Raw genomic sequence first — 21930 nt, forward strand, 5'->3', positions numbered from 1 at the left:
TTTGCCCTCTGAATTAAGAGAAGACTTGCCTTTACAAAGCATCTTTCACCAAGAAAATATCGAAAGCATTTTGCAACCAATTTTCAAAATATAGTCAAATTTGCAACGTAGGAAATGTGGCAGCAAACTTGTGCATATCAGGCCCACGCAAACTACAGAGATAATATTTAGTTGTGATCATATATATATATATATATATATATATATAGGCAAGGACAATGGAAATAACTCCCCTGTTGTCAAAATGTTACTGTAGGATATTCTGCATGCTAAGAGAGCAGACAGACATTTCACCCAAAAGTTTACAGATGAATGCAACCTCCATTCAAACAAGGTGGCACAGCATTGTTGGCGATACTGATTTGTCAACATTTAACTTTAGACTTAACAGGAGTCTTTAATTTTTTTTAAACTTTCATCATGTGATGAGGGCATTGCTGGCTAAATCAGCACTTACTGCTCATCTTTAATTGCTCTCATAAGGATGTAAGTCACCTCTTTGAATTACTGCAGTTCACTTTTTTTTGGTAGGGGTGGGAGAGGGAGAGGGGAGGAAGAAGAGGAGTGAAGTTAGCCACATCCATACAGTGGTAATAGTCAATACTAGTTACACATTAACGTTTGTTTCAATGTGATCTTTGGTTAATGGGGAGGAATGTTTAAACCACTAATGAAATCAAGAGTAGCAAAATAAATATAGGATTAATAACCACATAATAAATTAGTTTTCCAAATCAAAATTCTGGTAGTACCTGATATTTGTATACTCAAGATTGTGTAACACAAACTAATTCATTAAGTGCCCAAGATCATTCTATCAAGTGGAAATGTGAAAACAGAGATAATGAACCTTACCTATGACAAATGTAACAGGACCGATCTTTATGTATCGGACAGCCAGTACCACCACCTATTCCGTAGACATACTGGTTACTTTTAGATGAATTTTCAGCAAAGTATATGCCGGCTCCAAACATTCCACCAATGTAAGCATGCCTTTCATCAAAACCTTTGTGAATTATAGCATTTACAAAGGGGGAACCTATTGAGGACAAAAATTCCATTTACAATTCATATCAGAATCTGTTATAAACTCCACAGAGAAACAATTATACCAAGAATCTTCTGATCATTATCTTTCAAACGAATGTAATGTGATACAGTTCTATAATCATACTGTTTTTTTTAAATAAGGAAGGAATTCAAACAATATATTAAATGCCAACAGCTACAGAATTAGTGTTATATTGTAAGTAAATATGTATGGTTTCAGAAGCATCAAAAATTAACTTCTGCCAAAAAACATTTATTGCAAATTATACTATTGTACAGTCGAGTTTGGAGAAAACCATTAGTATACTAAACTGTAGGAGTCAGGAATTCAACTATCAGTATACAAGATAAAAGCGTGTTGGGTTGTACATGAAGTTTGCTGGTTTCATTTTGTAGGTTATTTTAAGTATATAGTATGTCAAGCAAAGAAAAATAAAGAATCACTTTAAAATCAGCGAGGCAGCAACTGCTCATGTTTACTGAGCGAAAAAAAAGGAAAGAAAAGGATTTTTAGCATAGTGCTGATGTCAAGATGATTAGGAAAAGCATTTTGAGAATGAACTTTTGCCAATCCCTATAACTGCCCAAAAGTACTTAGTATTAGACAGGGTAGGAAATCCCAGAAGACATGCAGCACTGGCCATTCACAGTAGTCCTTCAATATGTTTGATGCAAGGCCCAAAGAGATCTTGGATCCTAGAGGGTTGTCAGTGAATCATAAAAGTTGCCAGTCAAGGTAACTTTATCATCCCACAACAAAACAAGCCAGACGTCAAAAAAAACAAAAGAAAAAGTTATCATTCATTATTCTTCTCATTACCTTCCAGGCAGATGTCTCAAATGCTCAACAGAGAAGTTCTTGAGGGGTGTGGTCACTATCGTATTGTGGAAATATAGCAGCTAATTTATATATAGCAAGGCAACACACACTGCACTGAAACAAGGGAGCAAATTAATTTTTAAAAATATTACGCATTCAATAATGGAATGTGGCCAGGCTAATGAAAGGGAACACTTGCACTTCTTAGAACAAAGGGATATTTTAAATCCCCGAAAAGCTAGATACTGATTCAGTTCAAAAGCAACAGCCAAAGATTGTAACTGACTAGGTTATCAATTCCTCACTAACTAAATGAAGTGTTAATCTATATTACATGGCCAGGTCATTGTGACTTGAACCCACAACCAGCTCTGACAATGACTGCAATCATGGAGGAAAAGAGCAACACCATATTAATTTAAGCTATCAGCATCACAAATTAAACATACACTTATACATCAGTTCCAACCTAATTGCCATGGAGGGAGATTCAGCTGATGTGACTAATGACTCCACATCATTACTCCCAAAACTCCATATGGGAATCTCTTCAATTAGATTACTACTCTATTCACAGTACTGAGAAAGCTCTTACCCAAGTCACACAAGGCATTCAATGTGACAGTGATAAAGGTAAACCACTCCTCATTACCTTCTCAACCTGAGAGTTTTCCTGAAAAGTTTCAGCTTTTGCCTGCAACGTTGATCCTCCTGCTCCTGATGCTGCCTGACCTGATGTGCTCTTCCAGCACTACACTCTCAACTCTAATCTCCAGCATCTGCGGTCCTCACTTTCACCTACCTTCCCAAGTTGCCTGCAGCCTTTGACATAACTGACGACACCATCTCCTCCAACACTATGCTGTCATCCAAAAGATTGAGACCACACAAGCTTGGTGACATTCTTAACCAATTTCACCAGAAAGTTGGTTGCTGCTTCCATTTCTGTGCTCCCCATTATTTCTGGAAAATACCAATGATGTATGTTTGAGCCCCTCCAAGTTCTGAATCCCACATGGCAGATAGTGAGATTTGGGGATTCAATAAAATTTTGAATTAAAAGCTAACTAAATGACTACCGTGTAACAATTGTTGATTTTTAAAGAAAACCACCTTGTTCACTAAATCCCTTTAGGAAAGGAAATCTGTTGTCCTTACCTGATTTTGTTTGCATATGACTCCAGAGCCACAACAATATGGCTGACTCTTAAATGGCCTATCACAGCACTCAGTACGAGGGAAATTAGGGATAGACAACAAATAAAAGTTATTCAAACCTACAGTGTGCGCGTTTTCAACAGCACCACGTCTCATTTCCGGATCATATTTGTGCTCACTGGCCAACTACAATGGCTCCCAGTCAAATAATGTTTTGATTTTAAGATTTTCACCCTTGCTTTCAACTCGCTGTACGGCATTCCTCTGTCCGTGAACCTCTCCAACCCCACTACCCTCCGCAATATCTGTGGACCTCTAATTCTGATTTTTTTCCCCTCCCATAGAATCCATGTGGAAACAGGCCATTTGGCCCAAGTCTACACGGACTCTGAAGAACATCCCACCCAGACTCACCCCCCTATCCTATCTTTGTAACCCTGCATTTCCCATGGCTAATCCACCTAACTTGGACATCCCTGGACACTATAGGTAATTTGACATGGCCAATCAACATAACCTGCACAACTTTGGACTGGGGGTGGAAACTGGAGTACCAAAAGGAAACCCATGCAGACATGGGAAGAATATGCAAACTCCACACAGACACAGTCAGCCGAGACTGGAATCAAAGCCAGATTCCTGGCGCCATGAGGCAGCGGTGCTAACTACTGAGCCACCATGCTGACTCTTGTGCTTTTGGAATTGCAAATGGTTCACTATAGGTGGCCTTGTATTCAGCTGTCTAGGTTCCTGGCTCTAGAATACCCTCCCCACAACTTCCTTTGTATTTCATCTACAGGTATTAAGAAACCTTGTATCTTTGACCTAGTCTTTTTGTCAAGTGCCCTGATGTAATGTTTGTAGCTCAAGGTCAAACCTTCACCCATAAAACATCTTGGGCATTTTATTGTGGTGATGATGTAATATAAACACATTTATTGTTGCTGTCAGCTCTAAATCCACCAAATGACAGTTGATGCAGACTGCAATTCATAGAGTCATTTCAATGAGGACAATGGATTAATTTGATATTAATCTCTTTGTAGAGTCTGAAAGATTTGCACAAATGTAAAGATATTTTTCTAGGAAAATTCCCTTCATCAATATATTTTGTGAGATCACATTTCAAATGTAAGTACTGATGATAAATCATTTACAATCCGAGTGTTGCAAGAAATCAGTGAACATAGAAAAAGTATTAAATCATGAAATGTTGTCAGGACCACGTGGTCGAAATGCGCACAGAATCTGGAGTATTATATATAAAAAAAATGCACTTTGCTCATCACAAATTGATTCAACATATGTACTCAAAATGTGACTTTGGAATACTGAACTTGTTTAAGTACAAATAATTTTTGAAAATTGAAAAGAAAGCTACATTTTATTAAAAAAACTTGTGAAGAGGATATGCTGACTGATACAATTTAAAGCATTATGAACCAATAATACCAAAAATAGCAATTCAGGTAACTTATGGGCGAGAAAAAAATTACATCAATCTGAAAAGTTGTGTGTTTCCCTTTTCACAGATTCTGCCTTGCTAACTGAATATTTCCAGTACTTTGTTATGTTTCAGATTTCCAACACCTACCTCTTTTTGCTTTTTGGAATATCAAACATTTGTTTTAAGTTGTGCTGAATAACAATAGCATTACTTTAAATTAAAACAATGATATGAGGATCAGAGGTTATATACAGCAATTAAAGCGAGAGATAGGTCCCATACATTTCCATATTTACATGTGGATTTTGACTTTCTTGTGGAGAAATATAAAATACTTTGTTTGGAGAAACAGAAAATATTTTTAAAAGGGGACAAACTATAGAGAGAAAGGAGAACTTAAAAATGTGACCTCAAGTTAAATGCACCATATATACTCGTGCACAAGTCGATCTCATGTAAACGTTGACCCCTTATTTTTGGCCTAAAAATCTTGTATTTTCCATATATCTCGTGTAAAAGTTGACCCTATTACATCGCATTATAAACCTCACATTAACCCACTTAAACGAAATTGTATTCATTCATTCATACCAGTAACTCTACTCATCGCTCTGTTTACTATATTGCATCTCCATTCATTCATTCACTCACAACTCTACTTAGTCCAGTTGGTTTACTGCAGCACATTTTGATTGATTGATTGATTCATTCATTCAGACCAGTACTAAGTCTATCGGTACTTACCGCATTTTGTTCACTATGCAACCAAAAGTTAATATCGTTAAAAAATTAATTTTAAATGTGTCATTATATCTGAATAGAAGGGAGATATATAAGCTACATATATCTTTAATTCTTTAAAAAAATTGTTAACGTTGCTGAAGTTCATAACATACAAGAGTAAATGGGAGGGAAATGGAAGAATTTGGCAGGAGAGTTCAAGATGCTTACACATTCAGAATTTAATAAAGGTTTCATTTTAAGTGTGCCATTATACCAGTCCATGACAATGTTGAACAGTGATTTTGCAGGATTACAATGAATCTTTGACATGTTAAATATTTGTACCGTTATAAATGAAATTTCCTACAGGTAATCCATTTTGATTTCTCTTGTTTTTAATCCAGTAACTACCTTTACCATAATTCAGTGTGCTTTTTTTTCTTTATCCGGGATTTGTCATGTGATCAAATAGACCTCTGCTAATAATACATATTTCGAACTGCAGCATGAATTTCAGCCCCTCAAAACTTGGATCCGTGTATTAGTCAACCCTATAAATTGAAACTTTGAAAAGTCTAAAAATTCAACTTTAGATGAGTATATAAGGTACTTCATGGAGATTTTGGTATTCATTGCTTACCATGAAACAGCATTCTTTCATTTGAATGGTTGTGATTTTCTTCCGACACTTCTTTCCTTCTGTGTGTATATCTCTCCCAGAGTCTTTTGTTACATACCCTTTGAATCTGAAATCATATTTCGGTGTGTTACCAATTCCAATTTGACATTATGGCAAAAATTAAAATGAGAGGAAAAATACAATTACAAAACATAATACCTTCAATAAGCTATATTTATTAAAGACTCCTCCAGCATGACCACCATCCCGGTGTTCTCTCACTGTACTCTGCATCTGTAGAACATTCATAACATTTAACCAAGAAAGGCACTGTGAATAAAGCACACTGCATATTTTTATTGGCATATAAAAATGCATGATCACCTCTTCCTCAACAGATTGGAATTCCTTATCTTCTGGTAGCAAATCAATCAGAATTGTACCACTGCTGGAAGTGTTTAAAGTTAGATATGGGTTGATGCCTGTTTTATAAAGAAAAGGAATTCATTACTTTTGATGTTTTTTGCATTTGAATTTTGACTTCAAACTTAATTCCTTCTAATATTGCAGCCTATTCCCTTTAATTCAATGCCACTTAGCACAATTTGTCTTAAATTAATTTTTCCAAAAAAATTCTCACAATGATGCCTTTTATATATTTCAAGGGCAGACATTCTCATCTGACCTCTGGAATTCAGCCCTTTTGTCCAGGTTTGGACTAAGGCTGTAATGAGGTCTGGAGTTGGATTGGCCCAAGTGGAACTTGAACTGAATATTGTTTGCAGGCTGTTGCCAACCAAGTATTGTTCGATAGAATGTCAAAGAAGGCTTCCATCACTTAAACACATTCAAAGTGGGCTCATGAAGCTTAATTCAAATTTAGTGGATAACTCTAATTTGTTTCTATAGAATTTGCTGATTAATGTTGGATCATAATAATATCTATCTTTCAACATTTTTAATAGAATACAAGTAGCAAAACAGTAACATAACTAAAACAATCTAAAGAATATATATTAGAATACAGTGATCATGTTATGCAAGAAGAGGTGGGAGCACTAGTTAAAAGTGTCTTGCATTCTCTACACACATTTTATTTTTGTAATACTTTTAAAATTAGATATGGATTAAATGCAAAATAGCAGCAAAATTCAAACAAAGAACAGTAGGAAGGGTTAAAAAAATAGTGCTCAGTTGTTTGCACATAATCATTTGTTTTTGTAAATGCTTCAATCTACCATTGCCCAAGCAATTGCCAGTTTTGGGTATGTAAAAATTAATGACAAGTCTTTTGAAAGGTGACAGTCAATTTCATATTTTCCTGGAAAATTACAAGCATGTACATTATTGAATTTACATATCAGGAACCTAAGTGAGTTATCTTAATAACTGAAGCAATACTATGTTTCTCATGAATATGGTAGAAATAAATACTTTACCTTGCTGCCCAGCTATTAAATGTTCAACTCTTTTAATGATTTTATGCCTGTGGCCATAAGCACTTATTCCAATTTCTTTGAGTTCTTTATGTCCCATTTCAACCAATACATCTAATGTGATCTACAACAAAATAAGAATCACAACCACACCTCAGTGAGTGCTTTTACAAGCTACAGCTATCAATTTAATAGCAATACCAGACTAAACTATTTAAAACAGCACAATCTGAAATCAACTGGCCCCAAGATACAACATCAAACCAATTAGAAATCAAGAGGCAAATGGGACTAGATCAGTTTAGGATAACTGACAAGTTGGACCGAAGAGTCTGTTTCCATGCTTATAATTCTATGTCTCTTAGATGGAGGGCAGAAATTAAACATTCAATTGAAGTATTAGAACTGATGCAAGTTCCACTGCCAAGACTAACAACGTAAATGAGATGAAGGCTAATCTCTGATGGCTGGTAAAATTAAAGTTAAAAATCTGCAGTTTTGTAGTGCAAGGTTCAGGCTGTTCAAGAATCAACAATCTTGAGTGTACTGCACAATGAAAATTAAACCACCATGCAGTTGGTGAAAGTTCAAAAATATTAGCCTGGTTTATGCAGACACGTTTTTTTTAAAAATGGGCCTGTGCCAAATCCGACTCAATTACCACGTTTTAAAATGGGAAAATACACTAACTCCAAACCTGGAGGGAAAAAAAAACTTACAAAAGAGAAATGGATACAAAGTGATGAGAAAATAAATAATGCCACAGTTTACCTGTTCTCTTTCAAATATTTCACATAGATCTTCAAGGCCCAAATTCCTCAAAAACTGATTAATAGTCATATCTATTCCTGGAACTGAAACAGAGGAGAAAAAAAACACCCAATCATAAATGTCAAAGTAAGCATTTTTTTCAAATATTTACATCAGGTTCAAGGTTTGTGAGAAGATTTGTAGCTAGGGTGCTCATTGTTGTGGTTCTGTTCGCCGAGCTGGGAATTTGTGTTGCAGACGTTTCGTCCCCTGTCTAGGTGACATCCTCAGTGCTTGGGAACCTCCTGTGAAGCACTTCTGTGATGTTTCCTCTGCCATTTATAGTGATTTGTATCTGCCGCTTCCGGTTGTCAGTTCCAGCTGTCCGCTGCAGTGGCTGGTATATTGGGTCCAGGTCGATGTGCTTATTGATTGAATCTGTGGATGAGTGCCATGCCTTTAGGAATTCCGGACAGCTGGAACTGACAACTGGAAGCGGCAGATACAAATCACTATAAATGCCGGAGGAAACATCACAGAAGCGCTTCACAGGAGGCTCCCAAGCACTGAGGATGTCACCTAGACAGGGGACGAAACGTCTGCAACACAAATTCCCAGTTCGGCGAACAGAACCACAACATTTACATCAGGTCCTCAAATATGTAAAACAACCAATGTTGCTTAAGATTTTTTTTGGTTGCTGCATGGCCACAAAAGTTCCAGCCCTGCCTGTGCATAAATCACACCACACCTTTTGAATTGTGCAGCTGATCAAAATGATTTAAAGGGGCCAGGCATGGAAATAAAAGAAAAACACATTTTACAATGAGGAATAATGATCTGAAACTCACGTTCCCCACTTAATTGCATTAGAAAATATTCATCCATTTCCAGTGTTGGGAGAACTTTTCTAAACAATCTCCTAAAGTATTTTCTTGATAGGAAGTACCATTTATTATCACACACTATAATTGACAGGAAAATAGGTCATGACAACAGGAAGCCTGGACATTGAGAGTTCCAAAGTACTAAAGACTTTTTTTAAATTAAGTTCGAAAGGAAAAAGGTTAGTATCAAGGAGTTCAACACAGATGTTAATATTTTTATACAAACAATATCTATTAGTAGTTCTTAAAATTCAAATGTGAAACAGCTCTACAAACATGATGCATTGAGCAAGATCCTATTAATTACTTAAAATTAAATTTATTAGAATGAAATTTCTTTACCTTTTTTTTCTAAACTAGCAATTCCTTCTGCACCACACACATTGGTACTGGAAGCCTGTTCAGAGAAACTAGCTTTAAGGTTGTCAAGGCTATTTGCAGCAGACAGGTTTGCTGGAGTTGATGGAACAGAGGGCAGTGAAGAGATTGCAGATCTATTTGGTTGGGATGCATTGATGACAACAGCTTGAGGCTTGTAGCAAGATGGCAGCGCAAAAGGAGGCATCGCAGCAATCAGCAAGGCTCGCACATCATCTGCCTGTGGGTGATGGCAATTTACAAGAAACATCAGTTCAAACTATTCTTCAATTGAAATGACAAACTGTCCCAGCTTAAAGCTCAGACTTTGATAGAGAGGGCTATAATTGGTTACAGCAATAAATTCATATCTTCAAACAAGTGAAAGGGACAAAGTCATTTCAAGAAAACTCTTCTAGGAAATTAGTCTTATCTTGATGAATAACTGCAAATCAAGTTATAATTGTTAAAGAATATATTGAAAACACCTTTCTGCGGTATGATGTTACAATAAAACTTAAAATGTTAGGTGGATATCATTAAATTACACAATGAAATAGTAATGGTCATTTCTTTTTTAAGCCAAAAAAAACTTTTCCAGTGTGTTATTGCATCATTGTTCTAAGATTAGTAGGAAGATACAATTGTACTGATATCATGTGCACAAATCGTCTGAATTAATACTTTCATGCAGATCCAGCTTGTCAAGAAAAAAACCCGTAATCCTCTGCTTTATCCACAAAACAATGTAAATATCTAATTATTTCATTTTTATTCACTTTCATTTATAAATGACAATTTATAAATGATCATATCACAAGAATTATAAAATATGTTAAAAACATTTACCTTAATTGAATACTTACAGTGACTAGGTCTAATGGAGTTTGCCCTTCCTGATTTTTCATTGTGGGGTCAGCTCCATGTGCTAGCAATAGCGCACACAGTTGTGTCCGTCCTTTCTGGGCTGCTTCATGAATGGGAGTAAAAGCCCATTTGTCTGTTGCATTGACGCAAGCATTATATTTTATTAACATGGCTGCTACATCTACATGCTGGAAGAAAACAAAAAGCATGTTAGTTACAGTTTTGTTCAAAATTAAAGTAAAATAAAATAGTGCATTTACTTGATTGACATTCACATTACCTACAATAGACAACACCAAGTATGAAAGCACTACATAAAGAAAGACTCCATCAAGAACAGCGCACAGAAAATTATTTCAGGGTATCAAATCCCATCAACAGATATACATGATCACCACTTGCCACTTCTAATGTCCATGATCTATAAAGTAGCTCCACTTAATATCTTACTTCAATTTGTAATACATTCAGAGGAACTAATTGAACAGTCCCAGAAGAACAACAACTGAGTGCTGGAATAAAACAATGATTTTAGGTTGGCTCACCTAACTTTAATTATTTACTGGATTCCCATTTTTAAGCAATCATATTCATCTTTGTTGGATTAGATTTATCTCCCAATAGAATTACACTCTTGTTGACAGTAAGATACCAAAATACATTTTTGCCCAGGTCAACACCAAGCAAGGAAAAAAAAATTGATGAGAGAACCCCAAATTAGAGATTTAATATTGCTACTTTTTATTTCTTTCCAACCATTAATAATTAAAGAAGTTAATAATGAGATGGATTCCATAGAGTGGCAAACACACTCAGATTGGCACTTTGGGTTTTAACATTAACAGTGAGCTTCACATTTTGGAAAGTGGATTCTGATGAGGGATCCTTCAGAAATGGGGAATGCAAACCTGACAGATCCCTTGTAATGCAGGACAGTTGTGGAAGGCAAACCATATCTACTTTTCACAGCAGTTAGTCGTTGTATTATTATTAGATTTAAATGTCCAACATCACAAGAACAGCCAAAGTAGCTTTATATGAAGTACGTAAGGCAAGTGTGAAGGTAGGGTGCAGTGGTGCAAGTTGAAAGGGAACCAGGGAATTGACGGAGTGTTTAAGGACAGGGAGATCACTGGGGCCCAGGCCTGAAATTCTACGAAGAGAAGGCAGGTATAACTGGCAATTTTTAGGGCTGTAGGAAGGGGATGGGGTGGGTTTAGGAATTAAGGCAAGGTCAAGGGATGAGGCAGCGGGAAAGTCGGTTTAAAAAGTTACCAAGGAGTTATGCTAGGTTTTCAACTGTCGAACATTTCTGGAATAACTAAGTGCAGCAGAACCGAACCATCTATCTGCAGAAATTACTAACTGGTCATTAGAAAATCTGGGCCAATACGTCTGAGTATTAACTAAACACAATTATCTCTATAGCTCTAGATGCATAAATGCCAAGCATTAACACATCATCATTGATGGTCACAATTTTTCTGATGCACAATTGTCAAAATTTGCTGACAAAACCACACTGGGCTTGAACTTTTGTACACCATGTCCTCTTCTCAGACCACTGCACAAATCCCTTTTTCACTGCAGGAAATGTATGAGACTCCATGTTTGCACAATTGCAGAAACTCAGCTCTTCTAACTAAATAGTAAAGCAAGTTTGATCATGGCTCATTTGCTTCTCAAATCTACCTACCAACAATGGTAATTTAACTCTCAATATCCTTAGCCAAGAAAAGCAACCTTTTGAAACTTTTGACCAACCTACCTTCAAGAGCTTTTTGGAGGAAGACTGTTTCACACTTCCATGACCTTTTTTTGTGAAATAGTACTTCTCAAAATTACCCCTGTACCTCAAGGTCATGTCCCCTTATCCTGGACTCTGTCAATCTGATCAAAATCCATTAATGATTTGAACCTTCAGTTATATTTACAATCGAGGAATTCAATTATGACACAGCTGAAACAACCTGTCATAATTTTGCCTTAAAGCCCTGGTACAATTCTGTTTAACTGGCAGTGCAACCTTTTCAAGGTCAATATATCTTCCCTGAAAATCATACCCCAAATTAGGCATAAGCAGCTGTACAAATTAAACAATTTCCATTTATGTGTATTCCAGCCCCTCTGGGGTATTAATTATTTGCACCATCAACTAACTTAGTGATGTGTATATTTCATTTGTTCATTGACAGTTCCCAGCTTTGCCTGGCAAATTATTAGATCTATTTTTAAGTAAGAAGTGAATGACTTTTTACCTACTCAAATATTCCAATCTAACATTTTTGCTTTCATCTACTAGGTTATACAACTTAATACCAAACTCAAGATCCTCCATTCCTTCACGCAGGTCATTTATAAAATATGAATCCCTATATCGATCCCCTGAGGAAACCACTAGTTATGTATTTCACCAATTTGAGTAGGATTACACATTACTGCTTTTGTCTGCTGCCTCCTAATCAATTCCCTGTCCAAGCCAACAGAGTAACTCTAATTTCAAGTGTGCTTGATTTTGCTTTCTCTCTTATTCGGAACCTTGTTAAATGTTCTGCAAGCACAGATAAATAACATCTACAGACAATCCTTTATCTATCAACTTTGGGTCTCCTCCACAAAAAAATTCAACAGGTTTCACTGGACATAACTTAGCCATTACAACTATCAGTTCTCTCCGATCAGTTTGTATTTGCTTATATGTTCAGTTATGCCTCTAATAATAGTGTTTGTTAACTTCGCCACAAGTGATGATAGAATAATAGGCTGTACATTTTCTAGCTTCTCTTCTTTAACCTTCTTAGAAACAGAACAGTGACATTGACTAGGTGGTTCTCAGCTTGGCACACAATGAAATAGTAGTTAGTGGCAGGTCAGTATCTCCAAATTTTCGCAGGGCTAGTAATGGGAATAGATACCAAATGGTGATAAACAGAGTGAGATCATACAATGTGCACCACATTTGAAGTGACAAGAGGCAGAAGTTTTACTTTGCATGTTGGTCATACCAGGATTGATGGGAAGCTAGCAGGTTGGGAACTATATACAGTCTTGTCATGGCTCCTTCACTCAACCATGGCATTAGCTTCATACTTCTGGGCTTCTGCGATGACGACTTGTTTGTGCCAAAGGAAGGATTTCTAATTAAAGTATCCTTCACAACAATCAGAAAGACAGAACTGTGCCTTGTCTTATCAACTAAATTCAGCAATCAACCAAAGGAATGGAGATTAAACAAGGCAAGGATGCTCTCTAGGTCTCTGACTCATCCCCAGATCTCCTGCTGTGGCTTCTGAGGGGCTAAAATAATGTGAAACTCCTTTGGAAAGAAATGAGAGACCAGCTTCTCAAACTCAGCAGGTGTGGTTGGAAGTGGCTAGGAAAATTGGCGTAAGTGTGGTCCCTTAAATATGGCTACAGTGCCTCCAAAAGGTCTATGATCTCTCAAGGACATGAAAGGAAAGTGGCATAACACTTACAGGCACTCAACTTCAACATCTATTTCCCCAGCATTAAGCTGTATAGAGTCATAGCTATGTAAAGCACAGAAACATCTCATCCATACCAACTAAATATCCTAAATAAATCTAGTCCCATTTTCCAGCTTTTGGCCCATATCCCTCTAACCCTTCCTATTTGTGTACCCATCCAGATAAGTTTTAAATCTTGTACCAGCCTACACCATTTCCTGGGCAGCTCATTCCACACACGCACCACCCTCTACGTGAAGAAGTTGCCCTTCAGGTCCCTTTTATATCTTTCCCCTCTCACCCTAAACCTTTGCACTTTAGTTTTGGACTCCCCCACGCTAGGGAAAAGACCTTGTTTTTCACCCTATCCATACCCCTTATGATTTTCTAAACCATTAAAAGGTCACCCCTCAGCCTCAGCTGGGGAAAAATAGCCCCAGCTTCTTGGACCTCTCCCTATAACTCAAACCTTCCAAACCTGGAAACATCCTTGTAAATCTTTCCTGAACTTTTCAAATTTCACAAGATCTTTCCTTTGGAAGGGACACTCTAATTGTATGCAATATTCTAAAAGTGATCTAACCAATGTCCTGTACAGCCGCAACGTGACTCCCAACTGCTATACTCAATGCACTGATCTATAAAGGCAAACATACCAAATGCCTTCTTCACTATTCTATCTACCTGCGCCTCCAATTTCAAGGCATGAACACAGCTTTTCATCTCCAATCATTCCTATCTGAACAGCGAATATGTGTACACTACTTCATCTCATTAACATTTCCTATCCTATGCTCATAATTACCATTCAAAATTGGAGTCACATTCTCCCCTCATGTTTCCTTTCTAACACTCGATGCTCTGCTATGTCTCCCTGTAGAAGGGACCATAATTCAGGGACAGGCAGACAATTGGGAGTGGCCCTCCATTGATAGCTAGCGACAATGTATGCCCTCTAGGTACTGTGATGGAGATCTTGCTGACAAGATTGCTGCAATGAAAATTTGAGTCTCATGTTGCTCAGTCATTCTGAGAAAGCGGATCCTTTGTATTGCCTCCTCAAACTGGATCTGTGTTCCTATGCTGCAAAGACTGACAACAAGTAAGATCAGTTGAATATGAGTAAAGTCCAAAGTAGGTGCAATGACTTCTTCGAAAGTGGCAAGTTACCGGGGATGTAGTGAAATTTTGTTCCGAGCATAAATTTCTGTATGTCAATATTTACTAGTCTCTCACCTTTTAAAAAGCATTCTGCTTTTCTGTTCATTCTAACAAAGTGGATATTTTCATGTTTTCCTGTATTATACTATAATCTGCCACCTTCCTTCCAACTTGCTTAGCTTGTCTATGTCCCTTTGCAGATAGTGTTATCCTCAAAGCTTACTTTCCCTAGTTCTTTCACATCAGCAAATCTGGATACACTGCATCGCCTAAATTACAGAGTGTGTAAACAGTTCAACCCCATGCACTGACCATTACAACATTTAGTCACAACTTGTCAACATGAAAATGACTCAATTACCCCAAATTATTTCTGATCTTAATCCTTTTGTATTGCCTCCTCAAGCTGGATCTGTGTTCCTATGCTGCAAAGACTGACAACAAGTAAGATCAGTTGAATATGAGTAAAGTCCAAAGTAGGTGCAATGACTTCTTCGAAAGTGGCAAGTTAGCGGGGATGTAGTGAAATTTTGTTCCGAGCATAAATTTCTGTAATATATTAGCCACAATCCCACAAGCTCCATACCTTTCCCAACAAGTGTTCTCCCTTTAAAAATGGCTTAAGGAAAAAAAAAATCAATTTCCTTTTAGCTACCCTGCTCATTACATTCTAAAAAAATTGTTAATTAATTTTTCATCTGCAAGACTTCCTTTCACAAAACCTGCACTGACTCTATTGTTCATATAAGTTTGTAAATGTCACATCATGACATCCATATAACAAACCCTACTACTCATTTCACACTAACTGGTCGATATTTCCACATTTCATGCTCCCTTCTCCCTTAATATAAAGACTCCATGTGCTATTTTCCATTTTAGAATCCAGGATATTTTCAAAGATTGAAAGCAATGCACCCACTACTTCCTGGATATTTTCAAAAAAATGTAAATAGGAAGGCTTCAATACAGCAGACAACCTTGCATTACAAACCTTCATAAACCTTGCAATATGCATTAGAAGCTACAGCTAATACAGCACAACTGAACTGCTTGGCCACCCATGGAGTATTTATCCAAGTAGTATAACCAAAACCAAAGAAAAAAAATTCTACATAAAACATGTGAATGTCATAAATTAATACTTATAAATTTTTGCACTGACACACTGAAGCAGATTAGCAGGCTCAGTAACTTAATCAACTTAATTCTTTTCAAAATTACCAGGAAAACCAGTGAATTTAGTACAGTACTGTGTTTCATCTTACCCCATATGAAGCAGCATTATGTAAAGGAATCAGTCCACCTTTGTCTTGAGCATTCACATCAGCACCATGTTGTAGCAGATATTCTGCAACTTCAAGATTGTTGTACCCAGCTGTTAGACACACAAAAGTGGATGACAATTGAAAACTTAGATTCACTCTAAAGTAACAACACATGGAGAATAAAACACAGCATTTCAAATTCCATGAGTTAACTAGACAAGATGTAATCTACAGCTTTCCCATCATTTCTGCAGTTTTGGGCAAAACAATGCATTTTTCAGGTTTATCACAGTAGTTTAAAACTTGACAAATACAGAACTACTGTAACCAAGTTTAGATGGTTAATTTATATTTTTGATATTTATACCTCACCTACGTCACATTTAAATCACTTATTTAGATATACAGGCAAGGAAACCAATAAGTTTAGTCACTTATTTGTTAATTGTGTTTTAAAAAATTGATTCTACTTAAAAGCCAAACTATGAAATGTCACTACAATGTTATTTGCACTAAGAACAGTTAGCACAAGAAGCTAAAAAAAACATACTTCCTCCTAATTAACTGCAGTTGGATAAAATCATGACATGACATTTATTCTGGATACATATGAGTTAGTATAATGGAAAATTGTTTTGAAAACAGTATTTATAATAGGCAAATATAAATGCAATAGATAATTTTCTTGCTCTTGTATTTAATGTCATCTCAATGAAATATTCAAACATCTTATTGAAATGAGATGCTATATTTGCTATAATAGTACAGCTCATAAGTAATCATTTCAATTAATGTAAAATTGCAGGCAAGACTCCACCTGCCCATATAAAGAAAACTACTTCTCCAGCACAAATACTTCACCCCATTAAGCAGCACCCACTATTGCAGGAATAAATCTGCATGGTTCAGTTGGCAGGATGAGCAATATCTAGCTAGAACCTGAATTAATTGGAAAATAGTCAGTGACATCAATAGAGAAAAAAATTAAAAGTTCGATGAAAATGATGAGTAACCTATAGGTTTAACAAATACAACCAGAAACAGCTGGAAACCTAGCATCGAAGAATAGTTGCCCCACAAAAAGAGGCTATTTAGCTCATCACATTCAAGAGCAACTTGGCTAGTTCCATTACTTTGCACTTTCAACTCAGGAGTCTATTCTCTCTTCAGGCATTTACTCAAATTCCCTTCTGAAATTTCTGACTGAATTTGCTAACTTGCTTAGTGGGAGTGCACATTAGTTCCTGACACTCACTGCACAGAACGTTTCCTCATGTCGCTGTTGATTCTTTGATCAATAACATTAAATCATATTCTTGCTCTTAAGCTTTTTGCAAATGGGAACAATTTCTCAATGTATTTATTTGTAGACCCTTCATAATTTTGAACACCAATATATATTCTCAACTCAACCTTCTCCTCTAACTACCTAAATTTCTTCAAACTACCAACATAATTGGAATTGCTTCACCTTAAAATCAACCTTACACCCTCTAAAGTTGCCACATCTATTTAGAAAGTTCTTTACCTAGAATTTCTTTTTTAAAAAAAATCACTCTTGGGATGTGAGCATTGTGAGCTTGGCCAACATTTACTACCCATTCATAGTCAACCCTCAGAAGGTGGTGGTGGACGTCTTAAACTGTTGCAGTACATATGCTGTAGAGAATCTGGTTAGGGTTAGAGTTAGAGAAAATGCAGAGGTCTGTATTAAAAATGCAAAGTAGTGATACTAGCTGAATTGCTCTTAAACATGAACGAAATGGCCTTGTGCTGCAACTATTCTTTGATTAGGGACAGAGGTACAGAGGTACAGGATTTTGACCCAGACACTGAAGAAATGGCAATATCTCTCCAAGGCAGGACGACGAGTGGCTTGGAGGGAACTTGCAGGTGGTGGTATTCTCATGTATCTGCAGCCCTTTTCCTTCTCGATGGTAGTGATCATGGATTTGGAAGGTGTTGTCTAGGAACCTTAGTGAATTTCTGCAGTGCATCTTGTAGATAGTACACACTGCTACTACTGAGCTTTAATAGTGGAGATAGTCAGCTTGTGGTTTTGCTGTCAGCTGAACCAATCTTCCATTTAGGGCCAAATCGGGTGTAACCATAGAAAGGTTCATCACATCGTCTTCCTGTATGCACAACATCAATATTTAAAAAGCACACAATCAAAGTATGCCTTTTAATTTCTCTTTTTATTTGCCCTGCAATCTTCAATGATTTTGCATATTTAATGCCAGGTCTCACTTTGTTCCTGGAATTATAATTCCTGGCTTAAATTGCCAATATAATTTTTGCAACTTGATTTTTTTTAAAAAAGTTTCTTCCTCTACACATATATTAGACAAATTAGTGCATATCAAATATATTGATTAGTACAAAATGGTTCAACTCTAACCAGATTAGTTTCTTGATCCCTCCTGGACATCCACTCTCCCCAGCAATGCAAGATTGGCTTCACTAAATATTGTCTTTCTTTGATTACCTAATTTTCCTGAACAACTGACATCTGGAACTATTTAGTACCCAGTCCTGCCTATTTTTGAACTAAGTCTCCATTATTGCTACATCATATTCCAGTGTTGCTCTTTATAGCATGAACTTACTAATCTTATTTGTATTTCTGCTTATATTCATATATTGTAAACCTAATTTAGGTCTTATTGTATTTCTTTTTGGTCTAACGCCACCTAATAAGTTACTTTTTCTTACTCTTGGTATCTCTCTCTCTCCCAGGTCTTTGTTCACCTTGCCTCTCTTTTCTAAGGCTATACACCGTGGTTCCCATTCCTCTGTCAATTTAATTTAAACCATTCCCAAAGCATGAGAAAACTGTCTATCACATTCACTGGCCCCACTCCTGCTGAGTGAAACCTGAAAAGTACCCCATCCCCAGAATTCATCCGATGTTGCAGAAACCTAATGCCCTCTCACCCATATAATCATCTGCTCAATTTTCTGATTTTTATAGCCACTAATGCATGGCACCAGCACTAATCTGGAAATTGCTCCTTTGCAGTCTTGCTTGCAAATTTCTTTCCTAAACCTCTAAAATTTGCTTGTAGTAGCTCATCCCTCTGCAGGTCAATAGAAAGACTGCATAATATTAAATTAAATTTTGTATTTTACATGAAGGACAATCATGGATTTTAGTTTCATTTATAAAGTTGTTCTTTTGAGCTTGCTAGCAAGATGTCTGGAAGTTTGTTTGCAAGTATGCATTTTTATTATGAAGTTTTATGATCCTTAGAGCAAAAGACTGGGGATTAGTCCAATGCACTGGAAAAAATAGGATAAACTGTGGTGTGACAGCATTTCAGGGACTCAAATATCTAGAAAGGAGTCAGTGGTGGTCTGCACCAAAGGATAGAGGCAAGATTGTTACACTCATTGATAAGAAATCCTGCAAAATGGCTGAAAATGAAGTTGAAGGAACTCAGATGTTTGTTTTGAAGTTAAAATAATAGCCAGTTTAGTTAGCAGTTTGTTGTAGGTGTTTCTTGGAGAGAGACCATCTGAAGAAAAAGCATTTTATGAATGCTCCAAAATTTGCAGGACAGAAACTGATTACAACTGTGCTCACCTGAGCAAGAAGCCTTGGTGAGAAGATAGCGATAAATCGTCACCAGGATTTAATGTTTGTAAGGATATTAATAGGGTAAAATGCATATAGCAAGTCTGAATCCTTTTCTGTTGCTTGTCATGAATTTTTCTCAATCTTTCTGTCTAGTGTAATATTAGTTCATGCTTTTATTTAATAAATGTTTTAGTCTTTGTGATGAAAGTACACAGGCAGACTCTTGACTGTGTGTACAAGAACTGATTTCCACAACTTAAAAAACAAAGTTGGAAAGCCAGGTTTCACATTGTAACCTGACTTGTCAAATATTCACATCAGACATAACACTTTACATTATTGATATTATCAAATTGAGTTAATGATTGTGAAGGTACTACTTTGATGTGAAATTGCTAATTTTGCCCCAGGCATTCAATTGGCTGCATTTCTCCATATTACACATAAAGCAAAGTTCAGAATTGATGTAAAAAGACCTGCTAAATGCAAAGGTGTTGAATGTCTGCCCTGGGTGTCTCTACAATTAACATTGTCTGCTGTACACAATTTTTTCACCCTGGTCATGCAACCCTTCTTTGCAGCATCAAGTAAAGCAGCATCTCCACTCAAGAGGTCTTGAATGTCAGTGTCTCCATCCTTTATCAGATCAAGGGCAGTATTTCCATCTCGATTCTTCTTGGTTGGATCAGCACCATGCTAGCAATTTAAACAAAATTTGACACTGAATATTTGGGATAACACTGCTCAAAAGACAGATGAATTTATTAAAGTCATCCATAGAACTGGTTCTATATTTTCTCAATTTGGCCCCCATTTAAGTCTTATTTGCATAAGCACAAACTGCATCTGCAAAGACAGCAGTGACATCAAAACTACAATCAACAAACATTGTAGTTTGTTGCCAAAAGTCACTTCATAGTACAGAACCTGCATCATGGGAACAAAAAATGATACGCAGTCAGAACTTTTTATCTTGTGTTCATCAGCGTAGATGCAAGAATGCTTATTGTTCAAAGCACCCTTTTCTCATTCAGAACAGATTGTTGCTCCTTTTGAAATATGGCTGCTTGCATCTGTCTTGATAAGTACAAGATGAAAAACTTCAACAGCATGATCCATTTTTCAGCATAAAGTGAGAGGGCAAAGATTTAAAAGGGACCTGAGGTGCAATTTTTTCATGCAGAGATTGGTGTGCATGGAATGAGATGCCAGAGGAAGTGGTGGAGGCTGGTACAATTACAACATTTAAAAGGCATCTAGATGGGTACATGAATAGGAAGAATTTAAGAGGGATATGGGCCAAGTACTGACAAATGGGACTAAATTAGGTTAGGATATTTAGTTGGCATGGATGAGTTGGAGCAAAGGATCTGTTTCTGTGCTGTACACCTCTATGAATCTATAGCACAAATACAATGAAGAAACAGATGGCGCAATCAACCTAAAGGATGACAAACTCTTTGTCCCAAAAAAAATCAAAAAGGAAACTGTGTCAACTAAATTAGAAAGTTACTAACATTTAATCAAACGTACAAGCAATAGGCACTGAAGTCCTCCAGCATAGCAGTGGAAATTGTGTGCACCCTCTCCAAAGACATCCAAATATCTACCCGAGAGATCTGGAGTAAGCTCTAGAATCAGAAGAGGAATATGGCTGCCTGCATAATGCATTTGCTTTATTACAGGGAAAAATGGTTGTTTGCTTGCTGGTGTGTTTCCTTTGAAGAAAGTGGGGAAATAATAGGATGCGTGGGAAGTTCTCCCTCTAGTGTTCTGGTGTCAATTCATGTAGCCATTCTCTCCCACTTGTCATTATGGCAATGATCACTTACTGGAGTATGCTCCCTCAGTAATATACTCTATTGTCAGTCTCAAATTGCTCATGCCCTGGAGCAGGATTCAAACCCACAACCTTCTCATTCACAGGGGAGCTTTCTATCAGTTCAGTTGCAGATAACAGACAATCTGCAAGCGATATTGAAGGAGAATGTTCTGTGTATTGATAAGTATAACTCTCTCCACCAACACTAGGTTATTTGGTCATTCATTGTGCAAGCTGCAAGGTCCAATTCACATTCATTCTGCATTTACCTTTAAGTGACGTCAACTGAAATCAATTAATTGATAGTGGAGCACTAGATGTCATCTGAAACAGTTATTTCTTTGATATTTATTCTTTGATTTTTGTTATTACAGCCTATATGTCATTAGTCTTACACTTACCCATAAACTTACAGGCCTTTGCACTGGGACACCAGTTTAGCAAAAGTTGTAAACAGCATGACTAACTCTCTTTACAGGGGACCAGGCACTGTATGAACAGGGCAAGCAATTGTA

At 36.8% G+C, this 21930-nt stretch overlaps 1 protein-coding gene across 3 annotated transcripts in view; it reads right to left on the minus strand.

Annotated features, from left to right (window-relative positions):
* The window catches only part of LOC122561382 (poly [ADP-ribose] polymerase tankyrase-2), a 62817-nt gene that overhangs the window by 2415 nt on the left and 38472 nt on the right, over nt 1-21930 (minus strand). For 2 of the 3 annotated variants that reach the window (XM_087999022.1, XM_087999021.1), the window contains 10 exons: nt 20070-20289; nt 16014-16123; nt 10117-10305; nt 9236-9491; nt 8028-8110; nt 7260-7380; nt 6205-6302; nt 6040-6114; nt 5842-5947; nt 856-1042 (listed from right to left, as the gene is read on the minus strand). In XM_087999022.1, coding sequence (XP_087855148.1) covers nt 856-1042; nt 5842-5947; nt 6040-6114; nt 6205-6302; nt 7260-7380; nt 8028-8110; nt 9236-9491; nt 10117-10305; nt 16014-16123; nt 20070-20289 — 1445 coding nt within the window. Of the gene's footprint in view, nt 1-855; nt 1043-5841; nt 5948-6039; nt 6303-7259; nt 7381-8027; nt 8111-9235; nt 9492-10116; nt 10306-16013; nt 16124-20069; nt 20290-21930 lie in introns of all 3 variants that reach the window. The other variant, XM_087999020.1, reaches the window with a different exon arrangement.

The sequence above is a fragment of the Chiloscyllium plagiosum genome, unplaced genomic scaffold, assembly GCF_037043375.1.
Source record: "Chiloscyllium plagiosum isolate Xiang-an unplaced genomic scaffold, Cpla_swu_hap1 HiC_scaffold_22, whole genome shotgun sequence".
NCBI classification, from domain to species: domain Eukaryota; kingdom Metazoa; phylum Chordata; class Chondrichthyes; order Orectolobiformes; family Hemiscylliidae; genus Chiloscyllium; species Chiloscyllium plagiosum.